At 52.7% G+C, this 18049-nt stretch overlaps 4 protein-coding genes across 4 annotated transcripts; 1 reads left to right on the top strand and 3 right to left on the bottom strand.

Moving 5' to 3' along the window:
• Positions 1 to 588: 588 nt before the first annotated feature.
• COCSUDRAFT_43469 (transducin family protein) lies at positions 589 to 8895 on the bottom strand (the record flags this gene model as incomplete). The annotated part of the gene is made up of 17 exons (XM_005645610.1): positions 589 to 801; positions 1100 to 1312; positions 1719 to 1871; positions 2189 to 2341; positions 2877 to 2993; positions 3458 to 3649; positions 3952 to 4200; positions 4622 to 4747; positions 5229 to 5414; positions 6044 to 6148; positions 6400 to 6562; positions 6760 to 6881; positions 7108 to 7251; positions 7527 to 7640; positions 7872 to 8036; positions 8353 to 8502; positions 8746 to 8895. The coding sequence occupies 17 exons, from the start codon at positions 8893 to 8895 to the stop codon at positions 589 to 591; spliced, it is 2715 nt and encodes a 904-aa protein (XP_005645667.1).
• A 501-nt stretch (positions 8896 to 9396) lies between these two features.
• COCSUDRAFT_57042 (hypothetical protein) lies at positions 9397 to 10441 on the top strand (the record flags this gene model as incomplete). Its single annotated transcript, XM_005645609.1, has 3 exons — positions 9397 to 9450; positions 9611 to 9836; positions 9933 to 10441. 3 exons carry the CDS (start codon positions 9397 to 9399, stop codon positions 10439 to 10441), a joined length of 789 nt encoding a protein of 262 aa, XP_005645666.1.
• Positions 10442 to 11297: 856 nt separating this feature from the next.
• Positions 11298 to 13977, bottom strand: COCSUDRAFT_43468 (ferritin-like protein; the record flags this gene model as incomplete). The annotated part of the gene is made up of 7 exons (XM_005645608.1): positions 11298 to 11400; positions 11855 to 12006; positions 12464 to 12609; positions 12891 to 13014; positions 13438 to 13531; positions 13694 to 13809; positions 13951 to 13977. The coding sequence occupies 7 exons, from the start codon at positions 13975 to 13977 to the stop codon at positions 11298 to 11300; spliced, it is 762 nt and encodes a 253-aa protein (XP_005645665.1).
• Positions 13978 to 14907: 930 nt separating this feature from the next.
• Positions 14908 to 17777, bottom strand: COCSUDRAFT_57040 (ferritin-like protein; the record flags this gene model as incomplete). Its single annotated transcript, XM_005645607.1, has 7 exons — positions 14908 to 14986; positions 15363 to 15514; positions 16002 to 16147; positions 16606 to 16729; positions 17056 to 17149; positions 17453 to 17568; positions 17733 to 17777. The coding sequence occupies 7 exons, from the start codon at positions 17775 to 17777 to the stop codon at positions 14908 to 14910; spliced, it is 756 nt and encodes a 251-aa protein (XP_005645664.1).
• Between the last annotated feature and the right edge of the window lie 272 nt (positions 17778 to 18049).

Raw genomic sequence — 18049 nt, 5'->3', positions numbered from 1 at the left:
CCGCAGTGGTGAGCATTTGGGCAAATGCGCTTACAAAGTGCATGAGGCCGGTCATCAGAACCTTCCTGAAGGACATGAATGTCGCCGGACTTGCTGGCAGCACTCCACATCAACTCTTAAATTTTTTTGTCCTTCGGCTGTATGGCATCACAAGCCGACTGACTTCTAATGCAGCACTCTCAGACATGCTGCGTTGTCTCTCATTAAATGATTTCAGCGGCCAACTCCCTGCATGCTCTCGGGCCCTGGTCCCGATATCCACCGGGCCATCTATAAGTACTAGCTAGGTGCATTGTGTTCAAGCACGCATACCACGCTATCAAGTGATATGGCACACGCCAACTGTCACAGAAACCAGGCCAACCAGTGTATTCCAGCATGTGGGTTTCAGATCATGGCGGACTGCTTTGCAGAGGTCCATCCTGGGATTGCCAAGAAGTACAAAAAAGTGCTGTCTTGGGCCCCCCTGGACATTCCACAAGGCCCCACCAAACCCTGCGCCTACAGCTTCGCTCCCTCATGCGCATCAGCTTCACAAGCTTGCCCGCGAAAAGCCAGCAATTGTCAATCTCAGCCATCATGTTAGTTTCAGGCCATGGCGGACTGCTGGCGGTCCTTGAGTGCGCGCTGGAGGTGTGCCATGGCGGCCAGGTTGAAGCCGAGGGTGTCCTTGAGGCCCTGGGTGCGCTGCCGCAGCAGTCCCCGCAGCCGCACCAGGGGGGCGCGCGCCGATGGGGTCGCCAGCAGCTGCGCGTGGTGCAGCCGCACCAACAGCGCAGCCGCCCGGCTCACCAGCTCCACCTGTGCTTAGGAAGACAATGCGGGTTTTCAGGACACTGACGGGAGGCTTCACCATCAAACCTCCGAAATACAGTCTTCACAGGTTCTTTTTCTAGCTACCCGCCATGCTTTTCTGCAAATGTCACCAAGGAAACAAGTCATATGCATGAAACTCTTGAGATGTCGTCTTCTCAAGTAAGAGTCTCATCATTGCTTGCACAGCAGCGGACCTTCTACCATGAACAATGTGCATGCTGGCTTAGTATTCCCAAGCGGAAGGAAAAGGGGAAGATGGACAGTACAACAGCAAGCAGCGCACCCGGGAGCCACGCGCGAGCCAGGAGCAGAGGTAGTGCAGCAGGCGCAGCGCGTCGGAGAAGGGCAGCACTAATAAAGCCTGCTCCAGGTCCCCGGCGCGCACTCGGCCCACAGCCGCCAGCACATACTCCTCCACGCTGCGCCCAGCCAGCAGCGGGTTTGCCGGCGGCGCCTTGCCGGGCGCGCCGGCCGCCGCCGCCTCGGCAGCAAATGCCTGCGCAGAGCGTTGCAGATTTATTTGTGCCTGTTTTGCTTGGTATGATCATCTGCAGCGCCATAGTGTCGTGCAAACTCGTTATTGCCGGTCCTTTGGCTGTGAAGCATTGTGTAGCGGTTCTCTTGGTGCCCGTTCTTGGGTATGTGCAATTGTTTTCGGGCATGCGCCGTTACAATAAGGAGTACTTATTATATGGTGCATGCAGAGTGGCTCTGAGACCGGACCAAAGAAACCTGTAATGTCCAGGATGTGCGAAAGCACCAAGGGTTTCAGGAGTGAAGGTGCACATCAGTTTGTCACTGCCCATGTGTCCAGGGACAGAAAGGATATACAGCAAAATCAGGATTTGTGCTATCAGAATCAACATGGGATGTTAAAAGAAAGCATTTGAGGATGGGCGCACCCTGTGGCGCTCGGCTTCAGCGGCGGCAAGCTCGAGGGCGTCGGCGATGCTTTCTGCGCCGGACAGCACCTCCAGCGTCTGCCGCCCCGCCAACGCCGTGCCTGTCTCAGCCGGAGCCTCCTCTAGCCCCGTCTGCTTGCTCGCCGCATTCTCCTGCACAGCGACCACTCGATGATTTCACAGTACTAATAACCATATCTCATTATTGCCTGTGTGAGGCCTGGATCTGCTTATCTTGCCTAGCACTGCCCAAGATTGTTATTTCCTTGCCTACAGTAACACCCCTAGATAAAAAGAAAACATAGTAACCCTGGACAATGCAGCAGTTTAGCAATGCAGCAAAAGCTTGCCTCTCTCTTGTGCAGGTGTTACTGCAAGCACATCAAGCTACATGATGTTTGATGTGCGCAGATGAGACACAAACAGTTTCGGTGTGAAGGTGCATGTTTTGCAAAGAAGGCCGGTGTCACCTCGAGATCGGCCTCGAAGAGGGACTCCAGGCGCTTCTCCTTCTCCTCCTCCACGAAGAAGGGCTCCTCGGTGCGCTGCCACACGCGCAGCGAGCGGTCCGCGCCCGCGCTCACGCACATGTCCCCCGCGCGGCTCACCGCCAGGCACCACACCTGTTTTGGCAGCCGCCATGACTGGTCACTCCCTATTCATGACTCATCACTGCCTGAGCATGTGTAAGCATGACCTTCCAGCACAGTGCGCGTGGGGGCCACTTCCAAGCCACTGATATGAGATGGTCTGCAGATAGGCACTCTGCCTCGTCGTATCAATACTTGCAACCTCCATCAATCAATGATTTTACCATGTTGTCAAACTCCTTAGCTTGTATTTTAGCAGCTTGATCTGAATTTGGGCAGACCATATCCCAGGCCCCCATTTTGCGTGAGAAATACCTCAATGTTGGGCAGATTGTTGACAAATTAAAGTTTGCAAATAGGCAGCATCCCTGCATGCCTCCCTATATCACAATGCCACGGGCGCAATGATGATGTCCACTCTGCAGGAAGCTCTCAGAACCAAGCAAGGCAGAGAGCTCACTGCAGAACAGAGACGACGACAACGCTTGGCTTTGTATGCTGACGTGTCACCGCAGGGTGACATGCCAGCAGCAAGGCAGCAGAGCTTGCTTGGCAAGAGAGAGCACACCTCTGCCTTGTGGCCCTCCAGGGTGAGCAGCAGTTCCCACCGGTCGGCGTCCCAGTACTTGACCAGCCCATCCTTGCCCACCGTGAAGGCATAGTGCGTGTCCGGCACAAACGCCACCTGCCCAGTGACAATAAGTATAAATATAACTAGCTCGCAGTTCATCTTCCTGCAGTGTTGGTAATCAGCGCCCTTATGGGCAGGTGGGCTTTTGCATGTCGGCAGTATTGTGACGTACAAGTCTTTCCAGCCTTGCCTCAGGAGGCCGCATAGAGCATTCCGTGCAGACTGAGAGAACTCAGCAGAGAGCTGCAAGGAAGGCCTGCAACCGCCTCCACGTGCATGGTTGAGAAGGATATCGAATGCGCTCAGCAAAGCAGCCCACTCATGGAGAGTTAGGTAAATTTATCAAAGTACCAAGCTTTGTCGAGTGCGAATCCCTTCAGCCATGCAGATTGCGGCAGCGAGCGAGCATATCTTGCAGAGTGAGGAAGGAAGGAACAACCTGCAAGAAAAGCTCGTGCCTATCACCACCTGCAAGGCTGGAAAGGATGTCAACGTCCAACAAACAAAAGGTGACGGACCTGCATGATGGAATCGGAGTGTGCGAAGATGGAGCGGTGGCAGTCGCCGAAGTCGAGGCCCCAGATCTTGATGTTCTTGTCGGCGGAGCCGCTGATGAGCAGCGTCGAGTCGCTGCTGATGTCCATGCTCAGCACCGGCAGCTTGTGCCCGTACAACGACAGGAAGAACTTCAGCGTGTCCATGAAGAACACCTGCGCGGTGAAAGATATTGTCAAGGCTGCAAGAAAGGCTCCAAGTAGGCTGTAAGGACTCCTTTAGAAACAAGCAGCTGCGACGGACAAGCATGCGTCTAGATATGCCACATTGGCATCCCAAGAAAAATCCTTGTCAGAGACTGAATGCCCCAGGACACAGCAGTAACAAGGTCTTCATGATGGCGGGAAGCATGCAAATAGCTCCTTTGGGACAACCTCAGCACGGCGACATTTGCCCACCCTCAAACATTCTGCGCTGATTGTGACACAACGCTGCATCAAAGGACACCAAATCTCACCTGGATTGTGGAGTCAAGCAGAGAGACGGCGAGCAGCCGGCCGTCGGGGCTGATGCGCGCACAGAGCACATCGTCGGCCATTTTCAGCGTGCGCACGTGCCGCGCCCCCAGCCGTCGCGCGGCCGGCCCCGCGGCCGCGCCGGCAGCCGGCGCCTCGGTGGTGACCTCCCACTCCCAGAACTTGACGTCGTGGTCCGCGCTGCAGCTCACAAAGCCGCTGCTGTCCGGCAGCGCCACCACCGACCACACCTACAACAAAATTTCATATTACACATCCATTACCATCCTTCCAATTTAGTTGTCCCCTCCCATTTGTAGGGCTGGGGTGGGATCCTAAAAACAGCAGATGATGCCACATTGGAATGTAGTCCAGTCAGTGGGAATGTCATTGCAAGAGCCATGTGAAGAATCCAGGACAGTGCAACAGCTCCTCGCTCGCTCCAACCAGTGACATGCAGCATGAACGTGCATGAAGCATATGTGTGATTGTTCAAAGCGGCTCATGCCATGCAGGATGGTCAGGATCGCGTGCGTGCAATTCAGAGGCGTCTGATCTGGCAGGCACTTGGCTTTGGAATGCAGGTCTGCAGGTCACATTGCTTCAGCAAAAATGAAATTGTGTCTGGTGATTGCACGGATGAGGGATTGGATGAGGGCATGGGTCTCGCACCGCAGCGGTGTGGGCTGCGATGGTGTCGCAGACCTCGGAGGCGCCGATGTCCAGGATCTGGATGCTGCCCTCCTTTGTGCCCACCACCGCGTGCCTGTTGCCCGGCGCAAACAGCGCGCACAGCCCCTGCATGCCACCCCATGTGGTCAACATCCCAGGCATCGAGAATCCAGGCAGCGCTGAACAAGACAGGCAAAACAAATATCCATCCAAGAGGCGTGCTATAAATCTTCTTGTGGCCTGACAAAGCATGTCTAGCTTCCCCAAGCTGCCATGGCAGTTGCTCAAATGGACCTGAACAACTCCGGCAAGCCAACCACCGTACTGTTAGGCCTGACAGTCACATTCAGCTCCAATGGATAACACCTGCCAGAGAAGCATGGGAGAAGCCAAAAGGAGATCACCAGCTGGAGGACGAAATACCACATACAGGGATCATTCTTGCATGGGGCAGCATTTCTGCCGTTGCTGATGGCATGCGCAACAAGAAGTTGTGGTGACTCAGTTTCCAAGACGGACAATACTCCGTATTAGTATCTGTTACTCAGGTTCCAAGACGGAGAAGAGTCCGTATTAGGAACATGACACATATCTGATGAGACTCCACCTGGCCGGTCTCGATGCTGCGAAGGCAGGCGCCGGAGGTCGGGTTCCACAGCTTGACAGCGCCGGCAGCGGCCGACAGCAGAACGGCGTCGTCCGATGACAGCGCCAATGCGCGCACGCCCGACCGGTGCCCCGGGGCATCCACAGCCCTCAGCCGCTTGCACTCCTCCTCCGTCACGCTCCAGCTCTGCAGCCCAATTCAAATGACTACTTGCTCAATCTTTTGAAAGTGGATTTCAAGGTAGTGCATGTGTGCAGTGTAGTGCGTAGCGCAGCATGTGAGTGCCTGCCTGACAGAGCTGAAAAAGGCCAGGGACGGCTTCAGCATGCTGCATGGATGCTGAAGTCATCAAGCGGCTCGAGCAGCACTGCAGGGCAGCCAAAAATACACGGCAGCTAGCTCACTTTTTTAAAATTTGCGATTTATGTTTGTTGCACATCTTCTTAGAGTAGTTGACTGGCTGCCTGGCAGCGCTGTAACGAGGAGCTTGATAGCTTCAATTTGCTGCATGGATGCTGAAGGCATCAAGCGCTTCGACCAGCGCTGCAAAGGGCAGTCTCCACCAAAACTTTCTCTTCCTCTCTTTGATTTGCAATTGCAAGTTGCTGTATGTGCTTTGCAGCTGTTTAGTGGCTTCCTGAAAGAGCTAATCAAGGCCCCCGATGGCTCCAACATGCTGCATGGGTGCTGAAGCTCAAGGATCCGGCCAGCGCTGCAGGGCAGTCTCATGACCTGGACATGTGGACATGCCAGGGTGAGACTGAATAGCAGGGTGACCGGCAATTTTATTGGCATGGCTTGTTGCAAGCATATACCTCTATGAGGTTGTTGGAGAGCGCCAGCGTGACAGTGGCCACCACTCCCTTGGCATTCTGCTTCCCGTACGCAAATGCCTTGATCTTTGCTTTTGCTCGGAGCACCTGTAGTCAACCTTTGCCACTTAGCATTTGCCCGTAAGCAGTCTGTGCTTAATAATGATGCCTCATGTCACATCTAGGCAGGGCCTTGAAACTGGCTCCAGCATGACTGAGCAGCATTTGATGCACATGTCTAAGAGCTGGATCGATTAAGAAGACATCAAAGGCCTACTGGCAAAGAAGCTTCCTTGCATGTCAAGAGCAAGTGAGCATTTTGCAGAATATTGAGCAGCTCTGAGCCATTGGTGACTCACTTGCAGGGGCGCTAAGAGGTCGGATGCCATAATGGCATCACCAGCTGCATCGGCCTCCTGGACAGCTGTGCCGGTCTGCTCTGCGTCCCCTCCGGAAGCCTTGTCTCTTTTCCGCTTCTTCCGCCGCTGCATGTGTTTCCGCGCCTCCTTCTCAGACCTCAATCTGCACACAGCCGCTCAACCTCAACATTTTGCTACTCAGCCTGCCCTTTGCTGTGCTAGCAGGAGCTTGAGCCACCAACTTGCTAAATTCCTATGAGCAAATCTAAAATTGGTTTATGTTTTCAGAGAGAGATGTAGAATGGCGTCAGATCAGTATTGATCAGTATCAAGGACGTGCAAAAGAGAGTGTATGGGCACCTGAAGAGCTCCAGGACCTTGCCAGCACTTTGGCAACCCAGCACATGGCCCGTTGGGCTGTATCGCAGCAGTGCCACTCGCTCCGGCGCCTGTCGCGCAACGCTGCCCTCCGCATGCAATACCTGCACACACCACCAGACGTCCTTTACTATTGATATCACACATTGTACGGACACATGGATTAACAAGGATGCCACATCCGCAAATGATGATCCTGGGCTCCTAAATCACCCTGAGGACTCCACTTCCCAGAATTGCATGCAGTGAAACCTATTGCATGAACACAGGTGTGAACAGAATTAGGCATGGTGGCGAGTCAAGAAAATACTTGGTTTGTCTCAGACACACCTCCTTGGTGCGTGCCTCACGGCCTGAAGGTCCCGCCTCGCCTGCATTTGAGGCATCGCCCCCCAGCCTGAACAGGTGCACCTGGGCGCTCACGCCCCCCACCGCCAGCTGGTGCTCAAAGGGATCCACATCCAGCGACCACACCTGCAGCACTCATCGATCAGGCATGCATGCCTGAGCATCTGAAATACGTCGGACATGCATCAGGAGAGCCACAGCAGGGCTTGGACGTGGCAAGGAACACAATACGATGCAGCAAGGGGACCCTCTGCTGCGTCATATTACATTCCATGACAAGCCCAAGAACTGTCCCTGCATCATATGCTGAAAAAATTTCAGGATGCATCAAAATTGACGCGAAGACATGACCATATGCCGCAGCCATATCTCATTCTGCACTCATTGATGCTGTAGCGTACCTCGCCCTGCTGGCCTAGTACGGTCTGGAAGCAGTGTTGGGTGCCAAGGTCCCACGCGCGCACGTAGCCGTCCTTGCTCCCACTTACCAGCACGTTGCAGCGTTCCACAAACGCCTGCAAATTGCAACAAAGGTAAACTGACAACTATCTCAAGGTCACATCAGAGCTGCTGGCATGCACCTGCACCCAACGAGCTTCTCCAGCCCCCAGCCGGCCATATAGACGCACTCACTGTTTACACTGTCAATGATGTGGCGTTCTCAGTCTAGTAAAGTCCTGGCCACAGCACACCAAGTCTGCTCACTCCCGCCAAAAGAAAAAAAGGCTGCACTGGTGAGGGCGCACCAGGTCAGTGACCTCAGCGGTGTGGGCGCGCAGCCGGAACAGGCCGGTCTCGCCCACGACGTCCCACAGGATGATGTCAGTGTCCTGCGAGCCGGACGCCAGCATGCCCCCACTCCTGTTGTAGCGCAGCGCTGTCACCGCCCTCCTGTGCCCCGTCCATGTCACCTGCACAGCCAACCACTCCCTCAATGACTGACCCATTCAAGTACCGTGATCTGCACTGCATGTACTGCATGCCATGATCTACAGACTCAGTCTGTAATCTAGGCTATTGCTGGAAGAGAAGGTGCACCGTGTAGCATTGACATCGTGTCAATGAGCTACATATTATCATCACGAGTGGCAGAGGACACTGCAGGCGGCTCAGTGCTGGCTTCTTGCTCTCTGTCGCCAGGCCAAGCTTCTGATGTCTTAGACGTCCAGAGGGGCTGCAACATGGCATTGGTGCATGGAACAGCGGGAAACGTGAAAACAAGCACACCTCGCAGTCCCCAGTCTCCAGGTTCCAGATGCGGATGGTGCCATCGGAGTGGCCAGCAGCGACGTGGGGCGAGGCAGGGGCTGCCGCCAGCTGTGTCACCTCTGCTGGTGCCCTGCCCTCTGCAGATGTTGGCGGCACCAGCATGCGCACCTGCACCAAATAATCTCAGATTGTGTACTCTGCCGCAGCAGGTAGGCCCTGTTAATCTCACTGCACTCTGTGCGTTTTCAGGATCCATAAGTTGGGTACATTGATGCTTAGCATGCTTTCTATTAGTCGAGGGCGTAGCCTAGTCGACCTGAACTAAAAACTTGTAAAGGAATAACGCAAAATAACTACAGCATCCTGGTCAGGGAAAGTCACTCTCATTATCGAGACGTTGATCTGGCTCACCAAAGTGCCTTGTCGTATGTTCCAAACCGCGACATTCTCAAGTGCAGCAGTGACAACAGATTTTCCACTGTTGTCGTGCACGAGTGCAGAGTTTGATGTGACGACTCCAAATGTATTGCTCAATTCATATCGGAGGTATGCCTTCACCATCTGGCACGACTTGCAAGAGCACTGGACGGATCAGGTTGCCATCATTCACACTGCGTCATCCAAGATCAATATTCAGTTTGAACGATCTGGTCAACAGGACAGCGATTCTCAGCTTGGAGTCTCGGAAAAGAGAGTGGCTGCCATCATATTAAATTCCCTCCCCTACGAGACTGGGGCTGTCGGCGACGGCGCTGTTTCTTTCTGGAGTTGTTCGTTCTTCGGTCGTCGTTCAGGTCGTTACATTTCCCAAATTCCATCGATACTCACAAGCCACCTTGGAGATCATTGAAGTTTGCGCAGAGCATCATTTTATCGCTTGGACCCTTCAGAAACAGCCTCCTTCATATCAGGACTTGTTTGGCGCGAAGCTCAGGCAGCCCAACAATCGACAGACCAAAGTGTATTTTGGCCAGTATATTGGAATCACCAGCATCGCATCTATCAGCTAAAAGACCTAACATCAGCATTCTTTTTCGCGAACGCTTTTTACCAGTGCACCGGATGGCAAGGAAAAAGAACTCCTCCAAAGCTGCAAAGAAGTACTACGAGAAGCAGGTACTGCCTTCAAATAGGTTCTAAAAATTTCAACTTCTTCATTAATCAAGCACAGCATTCCTCAACATAAAGAAAGCCACAGACATGGACGAGTCTGCACCTGAACCGCAGGATGGGAAAATACAAGAGTCCACCATGATGAGCGAGCACTGCCTGGCAGGCGAGCATTAAACGGGCAGACCCTGAGCCTTGCAGCCCAGCATCCGCAGCAATTACAGCAGCTGACAGCATATGCCAGAAGACCCCTGGGAGAAATACAGCTCCAAAGGGCAGGCCCATGGCATCACGGCTAGGTGTCCGCTCGGTCGGTGCCACAAAGCCACCCCTCCCGCATCCATACACCGGCAGGCCACCATCAAGGGGCGGCACGGCAGATCATGCGGGAGGTCAGCCGCAACCTAAGACAGCTGGCAGAGGTAAAGGCAGGGCTCTGCACCCTACAGCATTGCGGGGTGCCGGTGCGAGCAGTGGTGTCGCTGCAGACTGCTGCCAAGCCGCATATGGATGCGTCAGCGCAGAGTTTGTTGACGAGGACGGTCTGCATGTGAAGATAGCGGTGTGGCGCGGCCGAAATGTGGCGGCTGCAGGCATGCCATCAGACAAGGAGGGCCAGGCTGCGTGTGCTGGCCAGCAGGGGAGCCAGGAAGCCAAGGCGGCTGACGGCGGTGTGGAGGCCCACAGCGGCGGTAAGAGGCCAGCTCAGGCTCCACCCGCCGCAGGTTGTGGAGCATGCCCAGCAGCCACAGCTGTGGATGGGGGCGGCTATCCAGGTATAACAGGCCCAAAAGTCTTGACTTATGACACCGGGAATGAGGACAAGCCTGTGGCGCAAGAACAGTTGTCCATGCCCAGCCTGCGCCGCCAGCCTGTCGGGAAGGGACAGCCAAGGCGCACTTGTGAGCAGCTGCCAGAGCCAGCTGTTGGCCCATCTGCAAGCGTGGCTGTGAATGGAGGGAAAGGCGACGGCAGCTGCACCGCTCTGTGCTTTTAAAGAATTGGGGCAAAATCAGGACGAAGGGAAGGATCGACATGATAGAGAACATTTATGATTGAGCCTGGCGTCTGTTGGCTGTGCGTTGCCTTGCAACGCAGCCATGCCTCCCACGCTTGCGCAGCAGCAGCAATCTCATCATCATCAGTGAGGCAGACTCCAGCGTGCGCTCACGCGCGCGCAGCCACGCCTTGTAGGAAGCCCTGCAGCAGCGCCGCGATCAGAGACCCCCCGCAAGCCTAATCCATGACTTAGATAGGTCAGCGGCTCCTTTGGGGGTTATCGATGTCTAAAACCAAAGGGTACACAATAGATCGCAGCTCTGAGTCTGCTTGTAGACTTCAGGAGACTGCACCATTTTTTGAATGTAGGTGATCCCCTGATGCCTTCAACTGAGCTGGCCCATGAGACAAAGTTTGGTCTCACAGAGAAGTTTGAGCGCTCAGGTACAGCATCAAGCTGGCATCTGCAAGAATTAGGATGTCGTCTTTGTAAGCAAATTGAGCTTTCACACCTGAAGTGGTCTTGTGCTTCTTCCTCTTACAAAACTTGGATGGTCAGGATTGTACCTAAATTGCTGTCAGATGATCATAAGGACAAAATACTTTCAGCGTGTTTCATGCAGTCGGTTGCAATGCACACAACACCGTGTTGGCAGCAGCTGCTGCACCCCATGAGGCACTCTCAAAATGTTCACTATAGCTCAGCATTATCTCACTCACACTAATCAACAGAGTCTCCAATGACAGCAGCATGCAAGATCGTGACTCGGTTTTGCAACACAGCAACTTCAAAGAACCCCATTTGGTGCACTTGTCTCATGGATCGGCGGTTTATGCAGCCCCTCAAAGATCAGCTAGCACATCCCCTTCTCGCCCTCAGAATCGTCCCTCATGAACTTCCAGGAGATTGCAAAGGTCTCAGTGGCCAGCAGCCGTTTCATGGTTCCAATCTGCAGCCTGCACCACAAAATGAACATACACATGCGTCAGCATGCGGCTTCACGTAAATCACATTACATTCGGCGTGTGTGTACCTGACAAAGCATCCCTTCTTGCCGCTGGGGAAAGAACCAAGTGGAAAAATCGTCAAACATTCTGGAGTTGATATGTGAATTTTCTGTCTGTTTGTCTAATAGAGGACTGCTGCTGTGGTGTGAGCCACCATGTGTGCTGACACACACATAGACAAAGCTGATGCTTTGAACCAGGCAGCGGTGCTGCACTCATCCAAAAAGGTACATCACAAGGCGTGCTGCACCCATACTGTATTTGCAGCGCCAACCACGTCTTCTTCTGCTCTGCACGGAGCTTGTGGAAATTCCTGCTCGAGTCCGGCTGCCAGAGGGTCATCAGAGGTTGTCAGATGCATGTCAACCCTGGGGATGCGGAGAGAGGAGTTTATCGTTCTCACTTGCTGGGGATGACCGCCTCAATGGCAGCGGCCTTGGCCATGCAGCAGGTCTTGCACTCCAGCTCGCGGTCAAAGTTCTTGATGGCGTGCTTGTCCTTCTCCACCGTCTTCAGGTGGGACACCATGTCGGACAGACACCGCATTTTGGCCCCCTGCTCGCATACCAGATCCCACTGGCATCAGCTGCCCCACCCTCTCATGCACATGCATGAACTTATGATGAACATGCATGCGGGCTGACGGTCATGCAGGAGACTTCGAAAGCATGCCACTAAGTAGCGCCTCAGGGTCAGCCATCCTACGTGCAAGCCCGCGTCAAGGACATAACTTACAGATCTGATCCTGAGACCACTGATACCTGTGTGCATGTGTCCTGTTTTTCCAGGAATAAATCTTGTGATGCGTGCCATCATTTAAGACACTGTGAGGCTCACTATATTTTGCAGCATGGTGGGACTTGACACGTTCTGTCACTTGATGATGTCCTGACACCATGACTAGCTGATATTTGACAGACATGCAACCAAGCGATGGCCTGGCACGGCAATGAGCTGACATATGACAGATATGTAGCCTTAAAGAGAGTGGTAGAACTGTATTGATGCGCACCACTTCCTCGAGAGCACACTTGAAGAACATGGCGGAGTGCGCATCGCTCTCTTTCATCGCGGTCTTGTAGGCCTCGTGCGTGTTGTTGTAAAACACCTTGGCCAGCGCCAGAGTCTTCTCAAACGCGAGCTTGACATCAGACTTGCCTGCAGCAGAAGTGCACCACCTCGGTCACAAATATAACCAAAGCTGCAAGTTATTGCGCCCACATGTCCTACCCCGTGTCACATGATCACCCCAAAATCAGACCTAGCCAGAGACAACGATTGAGAGAAAGATAGAGAAAGAGCCTACACATTCCAATACCTTGCGTGCTGGCCAGACGGCCCACATCCTCTCAACCAGTGCCAGCACGGATCTGCTTTGCTGGAGATGTGATAGCAAAGACACATCATGTGGGATGTCTTGTAATGGGAGGGATGCAGACCTTTCTTGCTCCACTCATCCTCGGAGGGCGGGGCAGCAATCTTGCCAAACTTGACATTGCCGCCGCGCTTGTTCAGGAAGTCCACAGCTTGCCATGCGTCGGCGCGGTCAATCACTGCCAGCACCTGCATGCACAAGCAGGGCCTTCGTCAAGGCAACGCTTCCACCTTCTTTCTGCTAGACAACGTTGACATTTGCGGTATCATTATGAACGCTTTTCCTGCCAGAGGCAAGGTGCATCTTCAGACAAGCTGCAGGACAAGGCTTACAAATTACAGTCCCTTGATGGACTTGCCATCGGGTCTTGCTTGGATCCAAGAAAGACCCGATTGACCATGGGCACGGTGCTCAGTATTTATATTGCCAGCCCTTGCCAGCCGGGGCCATGGACAGCATATGGATAGCACAGCACATAGAGCATCCAAGAAAAAAGATTGCTGTCCTGCTGAGTTTCGAGGCACGCATCTTCATGCATGCTACCTCTCTGGAACTTTGCCAGGATTGATCAGACTGTCAGAAAAGTGGGGGCGGTGGCTTCTGCAGGTCACCTTGAAGAAGTGTGCAACGCCGCAGAGGCCCACGTTGTCGCGGCCAAAGAAGGCAGCAGCGCTGTCAAGGATGAGGGCAGAATGGTACTTGTACCTGTGCATCAGCATGGAAAAATGTTCTCCAAATACAGCTGGAGATGCCATTTTGCAGAGCACATGCATGCCTCAGTCAATGACTGGGTTTTTCTCAAGCTACTGGAGATCAGGATCAAGGGCAGAAGCATGAGTAGCAATGGTATGCACAGGCAAAACTCACCCGATGCCCTCATTGATCTCGTTGACCACTTTGTCGCTGAGGTAGGGTGAGCGAGCGATGGGAGTCTTGGGGTTCCCAACCTCCGCCTTCTCAATGTTCTCCATCTCCTTCTTGACCTGCAGCATCGCCCCAGCAGCTTTGCTCACTGACACATGTGTGCTGTTGCATGCAGCCTTTTTGTGACTGCATTCTCATCGTCAGGTTGAGTGCGTCTCTTGGACGAGCATCCAAAAAGCCGATTGCTTCATTTCCCCTACCTCGTCCTCAAATGGAAAGTCCTTCATGCTGGCTTGAGATTGTCCCTCAGCTGGCGCGTCGTGCGGGCGTCGGACCCAGTGTATACTGCGACGTACAATTTACAAGCTTATGGTTGCATCAGCTCGTTCAAAGACAACAAGAATCTTTCTCTCACAAAGAGGAGCAGCTTGCATGTTAAGCGTTCTGGAGATGAATGCAGGGTTGTCACGGGCAGTGGTCACCTTATTCCAGCCAGGACGTTCAAGCTGTTGTCTTCGTCAGCAAACGAATAGAAGTCTGCAATTAATTCTGGATTTTATGGTCGTGAGAAGTGCGATTCCGTGCGAGTAAGCGTGAATAAGCCGGGGATCTTCTCAGATTGCTTTGATGAGAAAGCATGCAGTGTGTGGGTCCAAATTTGGACAGTAGTCATCAATCGAGATGCATGCTCCAGGAGTGTTCTAGCATAGTGTCACAGCTAGCGTAAATTGCTTGAAGACATGAATGTATCAGCAGGAGGCATGCGCAGCTCTAAAGAGCGTTGATCATGCAAATACATATGCAAGGGTGTAATTGTGGGTGTAACAGTGGTCTGTGCGTAGCCCTAGGGGTCTGCAGGAGTGCTTGATGAAGCGTACTGAGTAAAGCAACTAGTCTGCTGATCAGATAACAAGGATTGTGCCAGCCAGCACTTTTCAAGCCAAGAATATTCAACGCCGCACAAGTCATTAGCAAACAATTCCAGTAGACTGTTGCGCAGAGCGCTTCACACACATGCATGCAAGGCAATGCACTTATTCCGTATTCTCTCGTCTCACACCACAAATATCTGCATGGGTCTAATCTACGTCAGCACATGCATGGTCCAACAGGGAGCAACCTTCATGTTCAACAGCAGCATGCAATGCAAGGGCCTGACACAACATGTCCTATGATGCAGTTAATGCTAAAGATCTCCTTTTGCTCTTCCCAGCATCTCAGTCGTCCTTCATGAACTTCCAGGAAAGTGCAAAGGTCTCAGTGGCCAGCTTGCGCTTCATGGTGCCAATCTGCAGCCTGCAGCAGACACAAGGAAAAAGTCATGCATGCTGATACACTGCATATTTATCAGCCTGCAGCCTGCGGCACCCAATAGGAAAAGATCATGCATGCTGATACACCAGAAATCATCTGCATGCAGCCTGCGGCTCCCAAAGGAAAAGGTCATGCATGCTGATGCTCTTGCAGCAGCTCATCCATCTCAGAAACCCATTACCTAAAGCCCAGCAAGCTTGCTGCCCGCTCTTCATTAACGATCTCAAATGCAATCAGAACTTGAGACAAATGTGGTTTTTTACACCCTCCTTCACACTGATGTTCCTGGCGCAGCTGTACTCAATGGCGGGACATTTGGGCAGATGGCAAGCTATTCTGCTTTGAGAGATGGACTCACTTGCAGGGGACTACAGCCTCAACGCCGGCAGCCTTGGCAAAGCAGCAGTTCTTGCACTCGAGCTCGCGGTCAAAGTTTTTGATGGCATGCTTGTCCCCCTTGACTGCCTTCAGGTGGGTCACAAACCATGCCAGCTCGCGCATCTTCTCCCCCTGCGGATCACACACACACCCGCTTGCCAGAGAAAAATGGGCACATGTAGTGACATTGCTGATCATCTTCCTGGGCTGAGGTAAAGGTGCAACATGACAGCTGTAGCTGCTGCTGATGCAAGCATTGGTGAGATTCTGGCCATGCATTGCAAAAGCCTATACTTGCCCACGTCACCAAGGGCATGCACGCAAAAGCAGAAAATCACGCATGTCAAGAATGCACCTTCTAATGCAGGATGCACGACATGCATGAAGTGGGCAGGCAGAGGAACCTTCACATGCTCTTCCACCATGCAACTCTGAAACGCAGGTTGACCGCATGTAAAGGAACAAATATACATTGGCAGCGAGCTGCGTGACTCTTCTGCTTCATATGCATGGAATCAATGGTGGCCTGCTTTATTTACAGAGCAGCAAAGGGCCCATATCTAGTTCTTGAGGACCGAAAACAGATGTAAGAATAACAAAATAAGAACAGGGGCCGCACCGACTCAAAGATGCAGCACTCGAGGAATGTGACGGTGTGGGCATCGTTCTGCTTGACTGCCTGGCCGTACAGCTTGTGCGCGCAGTTGTAGCCCACCTTGGTTAGCGCCAGGTACTTCACAAACGCCTTGCACACGTCCGATCCCTCTGCAGACACAACAGAATTGCCCAATCACGCCTCACTCCACTGAATGGGAAAAAAATTTGCTTGCATGCACAGGGACATGCTGCTGGCACCAGCACTCGGTGCGTATTGACCCTGGCAGCATCTTATTACCGCTGGCTGAGTTGGCTGACTAACCTCTGAGCAGGTCCTTTAAAAAGCTCAAGGGACATGTATGTCCTCACAATACAGGGTGAATCAAGAGCCCAGCATAGGAAGGCGAATTACCATGCTGACAATGATGCATGCTGCCAAGATCATTTTGCAATTCTCTGGCCTTTGCAGATGTAAGCAGATGACCTCCAGGTACGGTCACCTATTACAGCATGCATAGCAAGTGTGCGCAAAAGCAAGCCTGGCCCGGGCAAAGGGGCAGAAGAGTCATTTTGAGTACTGAAAGAGAGTCATTTTGACTGCAGGACAAGATTGGCATTCTGCGCACCCTTGGTGTGCCACTTGTCCTCGCTGGGAGGCTCAGCAGTGGGGCCGAACTTGACATTGCCGCCGCGCTTGTTCAGGAACTCGATGGCCACAAATGCGTCCGCGCGCTCGGCCACAGCAGCAATCTGCAGCATGCCCACATCTGTGAGAGACTGATCTTTGGGGTCTTGAATGTCTTGTATGTAAGTTCACGGGCCCATTGACAGGCAGGAAACTTGGTCATCACTATGATGGGTATCATGATCAGCAGGGAAGAATTAGCACTGCAAGCTGCAGACTTTGAGGAGTTGGCAGACAAGGAAGAAGGAGTCATGCACGGAAGTGTAAGGCCTGCTTATCACAATGATGACTGGAATCATCAACAACGAAGAATCAGCACTGCGAGGTGCTGTCTTTAGAAGCTGGCAATAGGAAAGGAGCAGCAATGCACTGAATGAAGGTACGTGCAAACCTTGAAGAAGTGTGCGACGCCACAGAGGCCCACATTGTCACGGCCGAAGAAAGCAGCAGCGCTGTCAAGGATGAGGGCAACATCGTACTTGTACCTGCAAGGTACCAGCACCTTCCAGCTCAGTAAATCATGAAGCATGTTTGCCTTGCTACTCCGCCCAATCTCTAGAGGAGCACCAGAGAAAGTGGGCTCCACACTGTGATGGCCTCCGGCCATTGGCAGGCCCAAATCCCAAGTCCAGCTACATGCTGGAGCGCTTCAAACAAGAGCAAATTCACAAGTAGAGGGAAGAGCAGAGACCAAAAAATCCATAATCAAGTGCCTATGTATTGAGTACTCTAGTTGATGGTGTTCCACTGAAGGCAAATGAGCAGAAGAGCGCTGGGGAGGGGCATACTTGATGCCTTCGTTGATCTTGTCAACGACCTCATCAGACAAGTAGGGAGTCTTGTTGAGGGGCGTCTTGGGGTTGCCAATCTCAGCCTTTTCAAGATTGTCCAACTCCTTCTTGACCTGCAGCATCGCAACACAACCATGAATGGCTCCAGTGGGCTTGTTCTGTTATGCATGAATAGTGCAACAGAAGCGTGCAGCGTGCAAAATACGGGCTTTTGCTTCAAATTTTGCGCACTGAAAAATCACAACACATCTAAAAGATGCATCTTGTTAAAGTATACCTCTTCGGCCCACGGGAAGTCCTTTGAGCCTCCGGCTTGGGCCATGATGTCGCGCACGTATGAAAAAATCCTTGTAAGCCTGTGAATCACGAAATAGTTCCAATTGCTGCATTTATCATTTAATATTTAAAATTGTATTGGCTCATTTCATCGGCAAATATATGTCGTGCATCACAAAATCCAGCATCTCGGAGTACCCGATCCGTCATCCCTCGAGGGATCGAGAAAAAACCATGCGATTGCTGCTTTTAAATTCAATCGCATGCTTCCCTTCGAAATAATTGTACTTTTTTCATGATATCGAGCGTGCAAAGAGT

This window comes from Coccomyxa subellipsoidea, assembly GCF_000258705.1.
Source record: "Coccomyxa subellipsoidea C-169, whole genome shotgun sequence".
Lineage (NCBI taxonomy): Eukaryota > Viridiplantae > Chlorophyta > Trebouxiophyceae > Coccomyxaceae > Coccomyxa > Coccomyxa subellipsoidea.
This window is presented reverse-complemented; position numbering and strand designations above follow the sequence as displayed.